Below are 18,989 nucleotides of genomic sequence, written 5' to 3' on the forward strand. Positions count from 1 at the left end.
AATTCCAAATTTGATGTACTTTGATGCAAATAACACAAAATGGCAATTTGCATCTGCATAAACACTACTTGATGCCCATGTACACAAATGTGCGCCTTCTTCCAGATAAATCTGTTTATATCTAGAATTTTACGAATATACTTCTCTTGGCTCTGTATTTCACAGGCAGGACACACCGTACACACACATTCATGAGATAGTTTTCTCCACAATTGACAAGCCAAAGCTCCTTAGTCAGGTCAGCAATCTTTGACGCCTTTCAACTTGAAGTCATAATACATTTTTAACTTCCCTGCCTGGCAGTATTTTTCATCAATGCTGTATAAAGCATCAATTTTTTCACGCTTGCTGTTTTAAAGTCTAATTTGACATGCCTGCTTACTTAGTATTTGTACTTATACTCTAGGAATCTTAGTAAAGGACAACATTTCTGCATTTAACCATGTATTTGACTATACATGCTAATAATTTCTTTGGGAAGACTTTATCCTTTTAACCCCAGTATCCATTCTAACTACACTGTTCTGCCAGCTGTCTGCCTTGCTATCAGACATTGGACTGAACATCAGGGAAGCACATGTTTTCTCTACGGTAGATGGCTATTCTCTTGATGTTTTTGTTGTTGATGGTTGGCCCATTGAGGTAATCTTAGGTTCTTATCATCATATCATGTCATTTATTGAATGCAAAGTTTTTTAACTGATGTTTTAGAGCGTTTCCACTGGCCTATTTATTTTTACAAATAAATGATGATTATTACATTTTGATATTGCTGCAAGAATCAAATGGATGTGGTGATAGTCCACCTTGAGATGAAGTTAACACTGCTACATGTAAAAACGTAGAGTCTTGACTTGAGCGAGGGTATAGCCAATACAAGTGCACAGTTTAAACTGATATCATACAGCTTATATTTTGAAGAGTTAATTGTACCGACAAGTAATCTAGTATCAGAAGTTATGTAAGCTTTTTTTTGAAGCACTAACCAGAATGAAAGATACAACTTTTCAAGTCATATCCTGAAGAAGTAACCCTGAATATGCCACATCCCATTTGTATTTCCAACAACAATTTTATTGAGGCCTGCCTTGGCATTCTGATAGAAACAACATGACAATGATGCCACGCTGTTGCATTCCTCCCTCACTCATGTTGCAATGACCAATGATAATACATGTCTATTAACACTACAGGGCCTATGCCAATAAATTAGCTAAGGTGTTATGATTCTATTTATATGTGGATTACATTTTTATTCTACTTAAATGATGGCAACTTGCAATGGTATGATCAGGACACTGATGGTTTACATAAGGCGCTTGAAGCATCTGTTTTAAGGAATGAGGTAGATTCTCAATCATTCAAAATAGATAGAAGTTTGCATGCAGATGTTTCTGATTATGTTTCTGCTAGTTATTGATGCATGAAGCAATATAATCAACCCGTTCCTTCTGCGTGACAGGGTTCATGGTCTGGTTCATCTCACTCCTCAGCTGCGGAAAGAACACTGCCATTCCAGGTAAAAGGTGGGGAATGGGAAATTGACAAGCGGCTTCTGAAGATGGGAGAGATGATTGCTTCTGGTTCTTGTGGAGATTTGTGAGTGAATTGTATACTATCGAGTTACTGAGGCTCTGTATTCAGTACTGCTTTCTTCTTAAGATGTCTTATGCTTATGTGAAGGTTTCATGGGACTTACTTTGGCGAGGATGTTGCTGTTAAAGTTCTAAAAGCCGAGCATTTGAATAATAATGTTTGGAACGAGTTTACACAAGAAGTATATATTCTAAGGTATTGACATTTTACATTTTAGGAGCATATGTAAGATTGCCATGCTTATAATTTGGTTGAAGAAATTTAAATATTTCGTTATATGTAGGAATGAGCACATCACTACTCTCAGTTAAGCATACATGAATTGTGTTGTCCCTTGCAAGTACCAAAACTAAATTACTTCACCCTTTCAGGGAAGTTCATCATACCAATGTTGTGCGATTCATTGGTGCATGCACAAAACCACCAAAATTTTGTATAATTACAGGTGAGCTTTATGGCAGCATCCGCTGGATCTGATATTGAGCCTTATTAAGAATTGCTTGTTATAGAGAAAAATAGATCTGGAAATGTTTTACACAATAGCTTATGATCTTATAATGTTGGCCAAATATAACTTACAGATCCAAGAAATTATGCTTCCTACCCTCTGCTTCTAAATATAAGTCTTTTTAGATATTCCAATATGGACTACATACGGAGCAAAATGATTGAATCTATACTCTAAACTACGTCTATATACATCCGTATGTAGTCCATATTGAAATCTCTAAAAAGGGCTTATATTTAGGTACAGAGGGAATGAGGAAGATGATGTGTTTTTTTTGTCTTTGCTTAACTGGTGTGTTTGTTACTCAACAGTTATTTTCATGTCATACAGAATACATGTCTGGAGGAAGTCTGTATGATTATGTGCACAAGCAGTGTAATGTCGTTGATCTCCCAACTCTGCTGAAGTTTGCATGTGATGTATGCCGAGGGATGTGTTACTTGCATCAGAGGGGTATTATCCACAGAGACTTAAAGACAGCAAACCTTCTAATGGACAAAGATCATGTACGTAGCATATAACTTTTTAATTTGTCATGAATATAGAGAGAAAACAATAGCAGAACACAAAGACAAGCAGTGAATGTGGAGGATACTGTCGGTGCACATTATCTAGGTGCTCCTATCTGTCGTCAGAGCTTTGGGTCATGCATTATGTTGTATTTTTACCAAGACTATTCTAACTGATGATTGTTTGTGCTGTCCTTTTCTAGGTTGTTAAAGTAGCAGACTTTGGTGTAGCTCGGTTCCAGGATCAAGGTGGTATCATGACAGCTGAAACTGGAACGTACAGATGGATGGCGCCTGAGGTATGATGGGTGGCCTAAACTCAAACCAACCTAAGTTATAAACTATGTTCAAAATGGGTCTGTGATTTCGTTTTTTCAAGTCCTGACTAGAATTGATAGTATAGACTGCTGATATCAAACACATCATGCCTCTGAAATCACTAATTTGGATTAGTTTAGGCCCCGCTTGGAATGTCTGAAATTTTACAACTGTAAACGATTATCCCCGGATATTACTGTACGCCAGTAAAATACAAACGAATATATTACCCCTGTAATCCGCTGCTGCCGGCTCAGCCAGAGAACGAGGGCAGCCCTGCACGTCCAAGACCGATGCTGCACAATCCGAACTGGCACATCGGCTGGGGAAAAGCCCCGCGTAATGGTCGCGGACTCCAGTTCGGCTGCCTCTGGACGACGAAGTTGCCAAATCTGCTGCCGTCCGCCACACACCAGAGACGAGGCAAATTCGGCGGCCATGACCGACCATGGCGGCCGTCTGAGATGCGTCAAGGGATGGTCGCATGATGCGACTCGCTTCAACCATGACTGACCATGGCGGCCGTTTCACGCAGCTGGAGTAGCTCTCTGCCTGGCCAGGACCTCGGGCCGCCTGCTCGTCGTCGCCTGAACCCGCCGGCCGACAGGAATTCCTCCGTGCGGCGGCGCCCACACAGGCCGGCGGTCCTTGGCCCGCCCCCTGTTGCTCCGGCCTTCCGAGGTAAAGCAGCCGTCAATCGAGAAGAGAGAGATACCGGGCAGAAATGACGGACCGAGGTGTGTTTCAGAAACCGGCGAAACACCATTGTAACTTGGAAATCGGGTGTAAAGTTTACAGCCCAGAAACGACGATCCAAGTACCTAACAGAAGACCACCCCGTTTTCTTATACGGAGGTATGTTTTCCAGGTGTAAATCGCTGGAAAATGATGATCCAAGCGGGGCCTTATTGTGTCAGTGATCTGAGTATTAATTCAATTGTCTACGGCCTATCATATTTGCATTGTTATCTCCACTCACAACTACTAAAGGGTTGAAAACAAGAAACTCTACTCTATACTAACGTGCTTTTCTGCTCCATGTGTAGGTTATAAATCATCAACCCTATGATAACAAAGCAGATGTATTTAGTTTCGCTATTGTGCTTTGGGAACTCCTGACGTCCAAGGTATGTATAATTTACACGACTGGTTAGAGTTCTTACCAAACGCAAACAGTTGATTAATCATTGCAGTTGTTAAGGTTGTTGATATTTTTTTATTTCTTTGGTTTCCAGATCCCATATGATACCATGACACCTCTGCAAGCAGCTGTAGGTGTGAGGCAGGTAGGTAATATTGTAGATTTTGTACGTAATATGCTCATTGTGTGAGATGTGCTCAGTATCCGAACACTTGACTGTCATACTAGGGGCTGCGCCCAGTGCTGCCAGAAAAGACACATCCCAAGCTATTAGACTTGCTGCAGAGATGTTGGGAAACCATCCCAGCAAATCGGCCTGCTTTCCCAGATATATTAACTGAACTGGAGGGTCTTCTGGCAGAAGTTCAGGTACGTGCAGAATCACTCTTCCTGTATTTAGAGAAAGATACCCCTTACCAGATATAAAATCAGGAATTAAAGAACCGTAACAGTAGATTGTTCTCTCCTTCTACAGGGAACTTCAGGTGAAACGAGCAAACAACTGAAGGATATCTCGGCCTCGACAGACTGACCCTCTGCACATACCTGACATACTAGGATCCGGAACACTGATGTTGAGGAATGTAGCGTATCATTTTTGGTTTTGGTTTACCTTTTGTTATGTACAATTTGAACAGTCATCTTGGGGCCTAATGTTTTTTTCAGGCTGTATTTCACTGTTACTACAAAGAAAATCGAATTTTCTGTTAAGTATACTGGTCATAGCTTTGGTATGTAAACATGTGCCCTAGAATTTACTGCTTTGGCCATCTCTTGTTGTGAAGGATGTTTATATCTCGTGTATCATGTACACCAAGTTGTCTTTTCTGGTGAATACAGCCCATCATCGAATTTTCTGTTAAGTATACTGGTCATAGCTTTGGTATGTAAACATGCGCCCTAGAATTTACTGCTTTGGCCATCTCTTGTTGTGAAGGATGTTTATATCTCGTGTATCATCTACACCAAATGCAGGGAATCATGGTTTTATCTAGTCAGTTGTGCAGTGTTATTGAGCTACATGGGATGTAAGCCAAAGAGGATTTAAAACATGGCAATCAGTTATCTGACTAAAAAAAAATGGTATATCTCAAGGGTCCTGAATCTGCAAAAATTATTGAAGATGGATTGAAGTAAAGCAGAAATGCTTTCATCTGCCCAAGTATACAGGGACAGAACGAACATTACACAAGCAAAATAAAAGTTATTGTTCCCACTGCCAAAATAATTGTGTTTGCTTGTTTTGACAAGTTTTAGCAACAGATAGAAGGAAGCTCCTTGTTACAGGTTCAGCACAATCAGAAATCAGGACAGTGGATCGATTTATTGGGGTCTGTGGCAATCAGCGCCACCCCATCCATCATTTGAGCTTCTCAAAGAGCTTTGGTGCTACCTGCAAACACATGTTCAAAGTATTAACACTCCACGAACGGTAGTTTGGAACTAGTCGATGTACAGGTTGTACTTACACATTTGTCAACGCATGACCAGTAGTCGAAGAATTGCCCGGTGCAGTGCTTCTGCCCAGTTTCATCATTCTTGACTCTCTTCACACATCTCTGCAGAGTAAGCATGCAAGCTTGACACGTAAATCACGTGTTCCCTCAGACAGAATGGAACATAAATTGACAAGACTAGGTTGAGCATAAATGGAACATAAATAACAGTCCACCTGATCCATATTTGTTATCATGCAACTCAAGCAGAATCTATGTACAAGTCATCCATGCCATATGGTACAGCATGCTACCACCTCATCCAGTAAACTAACTAGTGTGCTAGAGGGCTAGGCACAAAGCTCAGATGGCCATCCAGTAAATTCCAACAAGATACTAAATGTAACAGTAATAATCACCAGTTTCTAGTAGAACAGGACTAACTGTGAAACTACAAGTGTGCACAATGGAAGTGTTTATAGCAAAACAAAACCTATATCTAGGTGCTTGCATTAGACGAGGTGATTCGCTCTTACATAGGTGCTTGCATTAGACGAGGTGATTCACTCTTACATGGGTGCTTGATGATGCGGCTATATTCTAAGCACTCGTCTAAATGAATTTTGCATCCTGAAGGCCATTAGGGCCATATATTCAAAAGCAATTTGTACTAAATATAGCCATGTGCAACATCTTTCTGAAAGTTAGTCCATGAGTGAATTTTGTTTGGCTCTAACATCCTAAATAGATCAGCTTACTAGAGGTCCTAGCTTGTTTAGCAAGCAATTTACAAGAAATGACTAGCTACCACTTATTTTCCTGATTCACTCTAATAGTTTGTCTTGTGGTTATGAGAAATATGGCACTGACCTCATAGTCATACAATGATTTTACACATTGCGGCTTGCAGCGTTCCTCAAGGTAATTCTTTGGGTCAATAGGTTCATTGTCCGCCCTGCCATGAAACAAAACATGTTTACAAAACTCAAACGCTGGAAGGTAAACTTTGCTGTTATCAAGCATTACAAGAATAATGGAAGCAATGATCTTTCTTGTACAGAGAATTATTTAAGAATGAATTATTGACTAAACACAGATAGAACAGTAACGACCAATCATTGCGAGATTACTGAAATTTGATGATAAGTAGGCAGCAACTTGTTTAAAAGTTCTCCAGAAGATTGTTTTCCCTTTTCCCTTCATACATTGGGAGTTAAATCAAGTATTAATAGCTGCAACCTGTTCCCACCATGGTCAGACAGGTTGACTCCCTTGAGATTCAGAAGAGATGCATTATTTGCATCAAACCGACTTGGGTTTAATAAATGTTCCATTTGGCGTTAAGTTATTTGCATAAAGTTAATGCTTGCAGAAAAGTGTTGATTATAAATAAGTATATGAACAATCTACTGTACAAGCAAATCTTTGCTTGTTGTCATCGCAAGCAAGTACGTAACACAGATTTCAATTTGCAGTCAATATAATAAATGTACAAGGAAAATATATAGGAGGTATGAAACAAACATAATGTAAGTACATGTCAATCACACTCAAGGATAGATAATTTAGCGTTTCATCTCAACATAAACTAAAAACAAATGAAGAATATAGCTAATAAATAAGTAAAACACGATGCAAGTCAAGCACAGTTTGCTGCGATCATGACAGCGGCATCACCGATTGGTTGCGCGGATGTGGTCACAACAGGCAGTCAAAACCTTATTATAGCAGTTACAGTAGTGGTTTAATATATGTATGTCCACATTATATACATCGATAAAAAATAATTAGACATTCGAGATGTCAAATGCCAATGAAATGTAACCAGGGGTGGGGCATTTTATTGTGTGGATTAAAGCAAATTATTTGCATCACAATGCTCAAACAAAATATCCTACTTCCACCGTGATTAATGGTCAGGACAAACCTCACTCCGCCTACGGATTTGAAGCCATTGCATCAGAACCCAAGAACAAATACATGTGTTACTTTGGAAGCATACTCCTAGGATCCCAACTAATGAAATGTATAATGAAAACAACTATAGCAGAGAAACATTTAATTTGTGTTATTGCCTAGATAAACGCACCGATTCATCAAGTTTCCAATCGGCTGATGAGATCATCACTATTTCGTCCAAGGTGAAAAAAAATCGGCTGGCTCAAATTGCGGGATTTAAGTCGCACTGTGTTCCAAAAATACAAATGTGCGCTCTTGCCTTCAAATGTAATTGATTCGCCATGCTTCTGATGCCCCGTTAGATTTCAAATTCGTTTCGGACACAAAAATCATGTATAAATACGCGAATTGCGTTACCATACTTCAACGCTGATAGTGAGAAGGAAGATCTAAAACTGCCCCCAACGTATGCACAAGATCAAGACACGATCGAAGTTCATAGACTGAACGAGCGGTAAAAAGAACTTTCGAGAAAAAGAGAGCGAGAGAGAGAGAGAGAAAACATACATGGCAGCTGCAAGATCTCTAGCGAAATTTCTTACGGCGTCCTGCGTCGAAGAATGTCAAAGACCGGATCCAAGTGATGGGAGACTAGGGTTTCGTTCGGGTGGATGCGGAGAAGAGGAGGAATGGAGGGGAAGAGAGACGCGAAGGGCCAGCTCGACCTATGGTTTTTTCGGAACCTATGGGCTTTGTTCCGCTTCCGGCCCAGACCTGGCCAGATGGGCCAGCGCGGCCCTGCACGGCATGGCTCACCGAGGACTAACAATCATGGACTAACTTTCAGAAAGATGTTTAGCACGGCCGCCTTAACACGGGCCAGGCTGGCGGCACGTTTAGCCCACATGGGTCGCGTTTATTTAGGCAATAATACCAAATTCAATGTTTTTTTGCTTATAGTTTTTTTTCATTATACATGTCATTAGTTGGGATCCTAGGAGAATGCTTCTAATGTTGTGCATGTACTAGACGATACCCCGCACGTTGCCGCGGAATATTTTGTAAGAATCAATTGCTTCCACATATGTGCAAACTAACAATCAGAAGTAACACATTTTCTTACAATTTCAAGAAAATCTGACGGTTTTAGCTTTCGGCAATTAAATGGACCTGTTGTTTGGCCCCATTCAAAAAAAATTATTACCCCTTCCTATCTATTTTTTCCAAGTTGTCTGCACATTTTATTAACTAAATAAGTAAAACAAACCAGTTATATCACAAAAAAATCATAGAAGTCTCTGACCAAGTGCCCATGCAACTGGAAGCATGCAATCCATCGATGCTCCTATCCGTAGGAGAAATAGAGTGAACTGAGTCAATAAACCATGATTATATGTAAAAATAAGTGAGTTCAGCCAGTTAATGTTTAAAGTTAAACGGAGGACAAAAGCATACCTTGCTGAACAATCGAACAGGGAGGGCAGGGCATGGTTGTTGTCTGTATTTACCAGAACAGGGTGCCAGTTGCTGCCCCGTTTGAGGTACCCCTGCGGAATTTGTTCTCTCTAACGGGTGCAGCAACAATAATACGGATGGTCCTAGATCTTGCAGTGAGACGGGTGGGATCTGACCAAATCTAAAAATAAGCTTGTCATCCAACACAGTTACGATGTTTAGTTTTCTAAATTAGCAAATATAGATTCATCAGAATGATATGCTCTCTGAATGATATGAGAGCAATGTACAATGCGAACAACAATAGTCATATGGAGCAACAAAGAATCATCAATTTTGCACCAACGAAGAACTACCCTTGTCAGGCAAGATGTCTAGCACCTATATAGTTGTGGCGGAACATGACAAAATAAAATAAGCTCAGTCATGGAAAAAACCTGAGGAGGCTCTCTGACCGATCCTCTTACCATGGGGAGGACTCGGGCATTTCTACCGCACGCCTCCATCATGCTAGAAGCAAGTGAAGCAACCGTTTGTTTCCCGGCCGTGAGGGATGCTTCCGGGAACAGGCACAGTGGCCCGCGGTCGCGGTGAGCAACCGAGCGTATACATCTTGCCTTCCACGACCTACATCGAGCTTTTAGCCTTGTACAGAGACGTCGGGATCCTCGTGAGGTCATCGTAGTACCTGGACAGGGCCTCCCATGTTAAAGTTCATAGCCTCAAGCACCTCATCGCCGAGGCCGAGCGAGTGGGGCAGGACGGTGCTGGTGTAGCCAAGCAAGCCTCGTTTAGCCTAAACTCTCTCACATGTCGAGGGTCGCGAGCTGGTCCCCGTCCTTGCCGCCGCCGACGCGCCCGGCGAGACTTGGAGGCAGAGCGATGACACACGGGCTGCCGGTGCTCCGAGGACCGTGAGCTGGTCCTCCATCCCTGCCGTTGATGACGCGCTCGGCAAGACTCGGACGACCACTGCTCCAAGACCGAGAGGTTGCGCCACCGCGAGGGGAGCGTCCCGCGGCAGATGGCTGACTTGAGCGGCAGCGCAACCTTGTTGGGGAGCTCGGAGATGCGCTCCTCCCAATCCCCGCGCATCACCGCTCCTCCACTTGAGGGCAGCGCATGCTCGCTGCAGAACTCCGAGATGCGGTCCGTCCTCCGCCTCCTTTGCGCGTCGCCGCTCCTCCTTCTCGGTCGACCAAGATATGAAGGAGTTCAATGCAGCGTGGAGGCATTGACTAAGATTTCTAGATGCCAAAGAAGGTAAATAAAACGATCGGTCATGTCTCTTTGAATGCCCACGATTGATCATGTCTCTTCGGAAGCTTGCGTCTGTTCTTTTGAGTTGCCATCCTTAGAAGACCGAGAGTCATATGGGTATACGAAGCTATATTAGCGATTCAGTTCTCTCGTGGAAATAATAAATCCATGACATCAGCAGATGACGTGGATAATGTAGTGCAGAAATAGATGATATAGAAAATCATGTGTGGTCTTTTTTTGAACTTATGTGGGGTCTATTTGATGATGTGGATAGTTTGCATGTCAAGAGAAATAGGATAGTGGGGATGAACTATTTAGGTATTATAGATTTGTTCCTGAGTTCTGATGCAATGGCTTCAAATCTGTAGGTGAAGTCAGGTTTATCCCGAAGTGTGCATAGACCATTAATCACGATGGAAGTAGAATATTTTGTTTGTGCGTTGTGATGCAATTTTTTTGCTTTAATATACAATCAAAGGCTCCACACCTGATTACATTTCATTAACATTTGAAATTAGAGCCAAGTCAGTGCGATGCAAATAATGTATGTGTTCTGAATCTTGAGGGACTCAATCCTGTCTTAGACCATGGTGGGATGATGTTGGAGCTGCTAATACTTGATTTAACTCCCAATGTAGAATCTGGCTCGATATACATAGAATGTTTTGCTTGTTTGAATGGAGAAACGCTAGATCGTTATATTTGAGAGAAAAAAAGAAAACAATCTTCTAGGTATTGTTTATGCAGGGGATAATTGCATGATGTTGTTCTTAATTAATGATTGCTAGGTTTTGTTTTGTTTTTGTTAGGTTTTGTTTATGCACTGATTGCAGTTGCATCATGCCATGCTACTGATGGTTCATGTATTACAATACATATAAAAGCATATACTTTTTCATTTGGTTGTTTGTTCCATGCATTATTGATGGTGTACTAGACTAGGGGTACCCACCATGTTGTCTTTCGGCCAGGAGGGCCCAGCCGAGTACCACCGTGGCAGTTCAGTAGTGAGCCACTTGGAGCAACCCATGACGCATACGAGGAAAATTCCACAAGACTTGATATACAAAACAAGGACTCCTTTCTACTGATGTAGCCGACTAGGACTCATACTATCCTAGGTCTCTGGTACTTTATATAAACTGAGGCTAGGCTAGTCGATAGCACAATCTCAACACATCCTGGATATGAGACACACACAATCTCGTGGTAGATCAACCTGTAATGTATGCCCCATCAAAATCAATATAATCAGAAGCAGGATGTAGGGTATTATCTCTTCGATAGAGCCCGAACCTAGGTAAAACCCCATGTCCATTGTTACCATCGCATCAAGGCTACTAGCTCGGGGACCCTACCTGAGATCTACTATATTTAGCTCCATCATTGGTGGACCATGCAGGTCCTGCTAGGTGTCATCGCGGTGCGATGGGCGTCTTCGTCAACATCAACTTTGATCTCAACCAGATCATGGAAAACTTCATCCATGGAGCTCCGGGGCTCAACGTCAAACATTGCCCTCACGCGCCCGTGCAGAATTTTTTGGACAACAAATTTGTTTTGGCCATCCCTGCTATCGGTGCTAAAACTGACATATCTCGGGTAGGGGGTCCCAAGCTTGGCGATCAGAGCTAGATGGTAACAGAGAGAGTAGGGACATGATGTTTTGCCCAGGTTCGTGCCCTATTGGTGAGGTAAAACCGCATGTCCTGCTTCTTATATATTGATTGTGATGGGGTACAAAGTACATATTGATCTACCTCGAGATAGTATGAGTTTGTTTAAGCTCTAAACCTTGCGAATGTGTCTCTCCAGACTAAACCCTATGGCTTATATAGACGGTAGGGGTACCTAGGGTTTACACATGGTCAGTTAGGGATAAACACGCTAATCTTACAAATACGCTTAAAGTGTACGCCAAGTCTTCAGAAGATCTTCATATTGATCACGCCGAGGGCCAGGACCAATATGGCTATGTCATCAATCTTCAGTCGGTCCTCGGCCCGACCCATTACCGACGGGCTGACGCGGCAAATACCCCTAATCCTGGACACCAAAAGTAGCACCCGAACTAGCTTTCAAGCCGAGGACATTGGGCGTCTTCGGGTGTCCTCAAGTCGTAGGCAAGTTCTATCCTCCACACCGGCTTACGGTTTCGAGGTCATGATCGGTTCTGAGGTCTTCTTGGCTTTCCTGACTGTAACCTCAAACTCCAGGGATTTACAGAATAAGGCAAACATCTCATGGCGAGACTTTTGGTCATCATCGTCTCCGTTGTTGGTTAAGGAAGAAGACATGATGAACTAGATCACCAAACCCTGGAAGAAACAAGCTCGAAACAAAAACAAGAGGAAAGTGTGATACATAGATTAAAAACTCATGGGGATTTTATAGGGACTTTTTCCGTGAGAAACAAGCAATCGAGCAAAAAATGGCGCCGCTACACGACCATGTGTCGTGCCTAGGGGGTAGGCCATGCCTCTTGGTTGTCTGGCGCCCTTGGGCACCAACTCAGTTGCTTCTTTTTTTCCAAAAATTCTTAAATATTCCAAAACCACAAGATATATATTTTTTGGAATTTTTAGAGTCGGTTTACTTACCATACCCTGTACCTCTTTGTTTTTAGGGTTCTGGAGTCTTCTGGAAGGTTTCTTTGATCTACTCTTCCACTATAATTACTTGAATAATGTATGAATCTATGTTAATAGGATTACATGCAATATAATGTTTAAGTCTTTGCCCACTAACTACCTTCGGTTTATTTCCTTCAACGCTATTTATCTTGATAGCTCTAGATCGGTAAAAATTTTCAATGATATATATACCTTCCCACTTGGAAAGAAGTTTGCCTGCAAAATTTCGGAAATGAGACTTGTATAAAAGAAATTTATCACCAATATTAAATACTTTCTGAATTATTTAATCATGTTCTCTTTTAACCTTTTCTTTAAATAACTTGGCATTTTCATAGGCTTCGGTTCTCCATTTATCTAAAGAACTCATACCAAACAATGTCTTTTCTCCAACAAGTTTAAAATCATAATTTTTTTAATTTCCAAATAAGCTTTCTGTTCTAACTCAGGAGGTAAGTGGCATACTTTTCGATAAAACATTTTATAAGGGGGCATTCCCTTATAAGCAGTTCTATGTGCCCAAAGTGCATCATCCAGTTTTTTTAGACCAATTCTTTGTGGATTAATTAACGGTTTTTTGCAAGATTGATTTAATTTCTCTATTAGTTAATTCAACTCCCCCGCTAGACTATGGATGATAAGGTGATGCTAATCTATTGTTTACATCATACTTAGCCAAAACTTTTCTGAAAGCACCATAAAATAAAATGTGAACCACCATCAGTCATAAGATATCTAGGGACTCCAAACCTCAGAAATATAACATCTTTAAGCATTTAAATAGAAGTCTTATAATCAACACTTTTAGTTGGAATAGCTTCTATCCACTTAGTGACATAATCAACAAAAACTAAAATGAGTATTACCATGCGAAGAAGGAAAATGTCTCATATAATCAAAACCCCAAACATCAAAAGGTTCAATAACAAGCGAACAATTCATATGCATTTCCTGACATCTACCAATGTTACCAACTCTTCGACATTCATCACAAGAAAGGATAAACTTACGTTGTAACGCCCAAGATGCGGCTATATCTCCCACGTGTCGAGGCACGACTTAGAGGCATAACCGCATTTTGGTTTTGTCACAAGAAGGGTCATCTTCACACAAATCCCATGTAATGAACAAGGAAGTAAATAGTTGGCTTACAATCGCCACATCACACAAAGATCAAATAAATCATACATCATTCAGAGTACACACAAAGTACGACTACAGACGAATCCAAATGAAAAGAAGATAATCCCAAATGCCAAATCCCGATCATCCCAGCTAGGCACCACTACTGATTATCCGGAAAGGAAACATAGTAACGGCCAAGGTCTTCGTCGAACTCCCACTTGAATTCAGTGGCATCACCTTGTAACGCCCCGAGTCCGACGCGCCAGGTGTCTTCCAGTTATTCGTCGTCGTTGCCATGCCATTCGTTTGCGTGTTGCATCTTTGCCATGCCATCATGTGCATTGCATCATCATGTTTTCAAAACTTGCATCCGTCCGGGTCTCCCAGTTCTTTCCGTTGTCCGTTCTGAGCCCAGACACACTTGCACGCGCCCGCGGCACCACCGAAATATTATTTTATAAGTGGCCGAAAAATGTTCTTGGAATGGGACGAAAGTTGGCGTGCGGTCTTATTATAGTGTAGATAGACCGCCTGTCAAATTTCATCGCATTCAGAGCTCGTTCGATAGCCCAACCGTTAAACATATAACGACATTATAGCTGGTCAAACGTCGGACGTTTTCGGTCTCCGGAAACCTTGCCGGGCTGCATTTCCGTCTCTCTCTTCTCAGCCTGAGACCTCTCCTACACAACCCACTAACCCCATCTAGGCCCAACCAACCTCCCCACCGGTGCGTCAGATCGCGATCGGAGGGCTCCGAGACGGCCTCAAACCCCCTAACCCTAAACCTGTCCTATATAAACCTCTCCCCTTGCCATTTTTGGGCACTTCCTAGCCTCCACCTACCCCTAGTCTTCTCCCACCTTGCAGCCGCCGCCACCTCTAAATCCGTGCCCGGCCGCTCCCCCTCCGCCACTTGGCGCCGCCGCCAGCACCCCTGCAGCCAACCATGTCGTGCCACCTCATCCCTTAGCCGCCTCCCAGCCAGTCGGCACAAGCCATGTGGCCTCCCTGCACCCCAGCACCGCCGCGGCTCGCGGAAGCCCGCAGCCGGCCCGCCCCGGATCTGGGCCCGACCGCTCCCCGAGCCGCGATAGCCCGAGTGCCCGAGCGCCCCGCGCCTCATCCCGCAGCGTCCCCGAGCTCCCTCTGCACCCGACCCGCCGCCACCTCGCCGAACCCCGATGGCCACCGGGAGTTGCGCCGGCGAGCACCACCGCTGCATCAGGCGACCCCGCGCTCCCCTCTTCCTTTCTTCCCTGCTACCAGCTATCGCTCCCTCTCACCTCTCGGCTTCCTCCTTGTCGGTGTCAAAACCGGCGGATCTCGGGTAGGGGGTCCCGAACTGTGCGTCTAAGGTCGATGGTAACAGGAGACAAGGGACACGATGTTTACCCAGGTTCGGGCCCTCTTTATGGAGGTAATACCCTACGTCCTGCTTTGATATTGATGAATATGAGTGTTACAAGAGTTGATCTACCTCGAGATCGTAATGACTAAACCCTAGGGGTCTAGCTTGTATGGCTATGATAATGAGTGTCCTATCCAGACTAAGTCCTCCGGTTTATATAGACACCGGGAGGATCTAGGGTTACACAATGTCGGTTACAAAGAAGGGAATCTACATATCCGATCGTCAAGCTTGCCTTCCACGCCAAGGAGAGTCCAATCCAGACTCGGGTGCAGTCTTTGGTCTTCGTATCTTCACAGCCCATTAGTCCGGCCCATGGCTAACAGGCCGGACGCCCGAGGACCCCTTAGTCCAGGACTCCCTCAGTAGCCCCTGAACCTGGCTTCAATGACAAGGTATCCGACGCGTAGTGCTGTCTTCGACATTGCAAGGTAGGTTCCTCCTTCCGAACTTCAAAATAGTCTTCAGACGAATTGATTGTGTCTGGACCTATAACATACAGCCGTAGAGCGTATAGTATTCTACGAATCCAATGTGCTGACAACTTTTAGTAATGTGACGTCATGCTTCTCGGTCATTATTTCAAACCGTTTCCCGTCCCACCGTCCCACTTTTGGGGGCGTGGTTGTCATTGACACGTCTTGTCGAAGCAGAGATCGTGTCCCCTAATTGCGGGATTTTCATCAATACAAGCGTGGGTAACCCAACCGTCCTGCGGGAAAGATTCCTTAGGAATAGGCAGGTTCTTAGGCTTGGGAGGAGGCGTTTAATACCCGCTGCCTTTATAAAGGAACGAAGGGCCGTTTTTATGCCAAACCTTTCCTCATCCTTCCCGACCTCGAGTTCTAGCACCCAAGGTTCAACTTGATCGTTTCAAGCCTCCCATCATGTCCGAACCCAGCTCCCAAGGCCGATGGGTGGCTTCCTCCATCACGGAGGAGGATATCACAAAGCTTCGGGCAGCCAGATATTTGACTGCGGAGGTGCACCACAGGCTTTCTGCTCAAGGACAGGTTATTCCGACCCCTAGATCTGGTGAGAGGGTCATATTCATCTCCCACTTCCTCCGGGGGCTAGGGTTTGCTCTTCACCCCTTCGTCCGGGGGCTAATGTTTTATTATGGACTAGATTTTCATGACCTAGCCCCGGACTCTATCCTCCGCATCTCGGTGTTTATCATTACATGGGAGGCCTTCCTCCGAATCTCCCCACACTTTGGCTTATGGCTCAAGACCTTCAGTGTGAAGCCGAAGGTAGTCAACGGGGAACAGGTGGAGTGCGGCGGTGCTACGATCAGCCAATTCACCAGCACTCCTTGGACAAAAGGTTCTTTTATCAAAACTTCCAATCACTGGCAGCGGGAGTGGTTTTACATTACGGAGCCCCGCAGCACCAAGTGGGTAGCTGCACCCACATTCCATCCTGGACCACCGTTACAACTTGCATCATGGGTCAACAAGGGGCTGGATTGGGGATCAATTGATGAAGTGTAGACTTTATAGAGCCGCATCCGAACCCTCCTCGAGAGAGACATCGATCTTGTCAACGTGATCCAAGTGATGTTAGTTCGCCGAATCCTGTCGTGCCAGTGCAGGTCTCGCCGCATGTGGGAGTTTAATCCAGAAGGACCACAAACCCTTCAACACTTCTTCGGCACCACACACAAAGGGATGCGGAAGTTATTTTTCGGGAAGCAGAAACATTGGTCAAACACCACCAAAGATGCTGGCCTTAACTGCAACCGTACGGATACCCCGGTAAGCACTAGGCTCCCGAACACTTTGTAATTATGCATATCGTAATATGGTACTAAGCAAGCTATCTTCTTCCAGGGATGGACCAACAAGGCGGAACTAATTATGTGTTCGGCCCCTCTGCCCGAGGGCCCAGCGAATCCTATTCTAGTAAGGATGCTGGCCCTGGCACCATACTAGATGCTTGTGAAGGAGGGCGAGGTGGAGAGTGAGAGGACCAAAGATGGCCCCTATTCCAATGGTGCATCGGGCATTGTGTCTGGGGGAATCAAAGTCCCCCTATCCGAAGACAAAAGTGAGGGGGGCCACTGTCTCCCTTGCTCCTAGGAAGAGAAGGGCCGCCTCCGAAGATGGGGAGAAGCAGGCTTCTAAGCGAGGCAAGATGCCTCAGGAGGCTGGCTCGGGCTTGGAGGACGTCGAAGCGCAGTCTCATGACGAGGACAAGCCTCAGGCCAAATCATAAGTAAATCAAGGCTGTTTTAAACATGTCCCATTCCTTTCTTATAATGCCTGGAATGTATATTCTTTGTTTTTACAGTTTAGCACACAGTCTTCCTCAAAAATCCTTTTCCTCGGGGGACCTTCTCCTAGAGATGATGGAAAGTGAGATGCCCCCACCGGATTCTCCATCCAATAGGGCAGACGACTTGGAGGTGTCGTCGCGGAGGGTCTCCCCCGACCAACAAGTGGTGCAAGGGATGATGAAGACATTACCCGAAGGTAATACTTCGGTGGCCCAGGGTCCAGGGGACAACAATGACGGCCCCGAACAATCCGATATACAATCGGATACAAATGAACGGATCCCTTCAAAGGGTGGTCGTACTCTTACGCAGCCTCCGGAGACCCAGAGGCGCCGGATATATTGACGAACATGCTGCGACAGGCGTCCGTCTCAGAGGAACATCATACCTTAATGGGCACGGTGGTTGAAAAGGTCCAGTCCGCGAAGAGCGGATTGGATGAGGCCTTTGCGAGCCTACTAAGAGGCTTCGAGGTTTGTACTATAATATGTGCAATTGTGTTTTATTCGCAAAATACACCTGTGTATAGATAGTATCCCCTGAGACTCAGGTTGGCTTCCCATGGGAGGCGAACAGAGGATCAAGAAGAAACATTCAAGGACTAATCAGATTGACTTGAACACATGCTGCTTCCCTCCCGGCTACTTCCCAGACTACGGATACTGCCGAGCTGCAACGGAAGCTTGATATGGACGGGGATGACATTGCGTTAATCAATGTGCATCTTGACGAATCGCAAGGTATGTATTTGGGGCAGTCCCTTCACACACATGTTTGTGATATAAGCATAATGTTGAAATTTATATACTGTAATATGCATGGTTGCAGATGGTGCTGCCGCCGTTGAAATTCTTCGGGCGGAGCCGGCCCGGGCCAAGGAGCAGGCCTGGTGTAGTAATGCGGCTGCCGAAAAGGCATCAACTGATTTAAAGGCCGAACGAGTTGCTCGGCATCAAGACGAGGAGAAAATATCCACGATGGCGCTCGAACTAAAAAATGCTGCTAGCCGCTGTAAACTCCTTGAGAAGGAGAATGAAGCCAAAACGGTTGAAGTTGAAAAGGCCTTACGGGAGGCGAGGGAAGCGCGGTCTGAATCCAGAGCCGCCCGTGAGGAGATCCGGCAAGCTAGGGAGATTGCGGCTGGTGAGCCATTTTTGTTACAGACTAAGTTCGGCGATCCAAACTATGCTCAGCTTAACCAATTATGGAGTTCTCCGAACGAGTTTTTAGACATGCCGAAGAGTTCTTGCGGCGCAGTTTCACCAGGCGCGAGAGGGGTATGCAATGGAGAAGCTTTTCTGGTCACAATTCAGCGCGTCGAAGCGCCCCCTGTTGCTAAATGAGCAGATGTCCCAGTGGGACGAGCTTCATAGGATATCCGGCGCTGCCATGAAGAACGTCATAACCCGGTTATGGC

General features: G+C 44.4%; 2 protein-coding genes across 2 annotated transcripts in view; one reads left to right on the forward strand and one right to left on the reverse strand.

Annotated features, from left to right (window-relative positions):
- Nucleotides 1–4,935, forward strand: part of LOC119302377 (serine/threonine-protein kinase STY46-like) — an 8,100-nt gene extending 3,165 nt beyond the window's left edge. Inside the window, exons 4-15 of the mRNA XM_037579412.1 lie at nucleotides 166–238; nucleotides 532–642; nucleotides 1,295–1,345; nucleotides 1,463–1,599; nucleotides 1,684–1,791; nucleotides 1,968–2,041; nucleotides 2,435–2,610; nucleotides 2,817–2,912; nucleotides 3,978–4,058; nucleotides 4,167–4,217; nucleotides 4,301–4,441; nucleotides 4,548–4,935. Coding sequence (XP_037435309.1) covers nucleotides 166–238; nucleotides 532–642; nucleotides 1,295–1,345; nucleotides 1,463–1,599; nucleotides 1,684–1,791; nucleotides 1,968–2,041; nucleotides 2,435–2,610; nucleotides 2,817–2,912; nucleotides 3,978–4,058; nucleotides 4,167–4,217; nucleotides 4,301–4,441; nucleotides 4,548–4,604 — 1,156 coding nt within the window. The 3' untranslated portion in view covers nucleotides 4,605–4,935. The remainder of the gene's footprint in view (nucleotides 1–165; nucleotides 239–531; nucleotides 643–1,294; nucleotides 1,346–1,462; nucleotides 1,600–1,683; nucleotides 1,792–1,967; nucleotides 2,042–2,434; nucleotides 2,611–2,816; nucleotides 2,913–3,977; nucleotides 4,059–4,166; nucleotides 4,218–4,300; nucleotides 4,442–4,547) is intronic.
- A 237-nt stretch (nucleotides 4,936–5,172) lies between these two features.
- LOC119302378 (cytochrome b-c1 complex subunit 6-like) lies at nucleotides 5,173–8,131 on the reverse strand. The gene is made up of 4 exons (XM_037579413.1): nucleotides 7,975–8,131; nucleotides 6,379–6,463; nucleotides 5,542–5,631; nucleotides 5,173–5,465 (listed from the first exon to the last, which is right to left on the reverse strand). Coding segments are annotated over exons 1-4 (210 nt in total). The 5' UTR covers nucleotides 7,977–8,131; the 3' UTR covers nucleotides 5,173–5,432.
- Nucleotides 8,132–18,989: the final 10,858 nt, after the last annotated feature.

This window comes from Triticum dicoccoides, chromosome 5A (assembly GCF_002162155.2).
Source record: "Triticum dicoccoides isolate Atlit2015 ecotype Zavitan chromosome 5A, WEW_v2.0, whole genome shotgun sequence".
Taxonomy (NCBI): domain Eukaryota; kingdom Viridiplantae; phylum Streptophyta; class Magnoliopsida; order Poales; family Poaceae; genus Triticum; species Triticum dicoccoides.

Excerpts from the sequence above, each read along its gene's own strand:
- LOC119302378 (XM_037579413.1), bottom strand. Across the intron at positions 5,632-6,378 it reads AATCATTGTATGACTATGAG|AGATGTGTGAAGAGAGTCAA; the intron begins GTCAGTGCCATA and ends CTTACTCTGCAG. Across the intron at positions 5,466-5,541 it reads GGTCATGCGTTGACAAATGT|GTAGCACCAAAGCTCTTTGA; the intron begins GTAAGTACAACC and ends ATGTGTTTGCAG.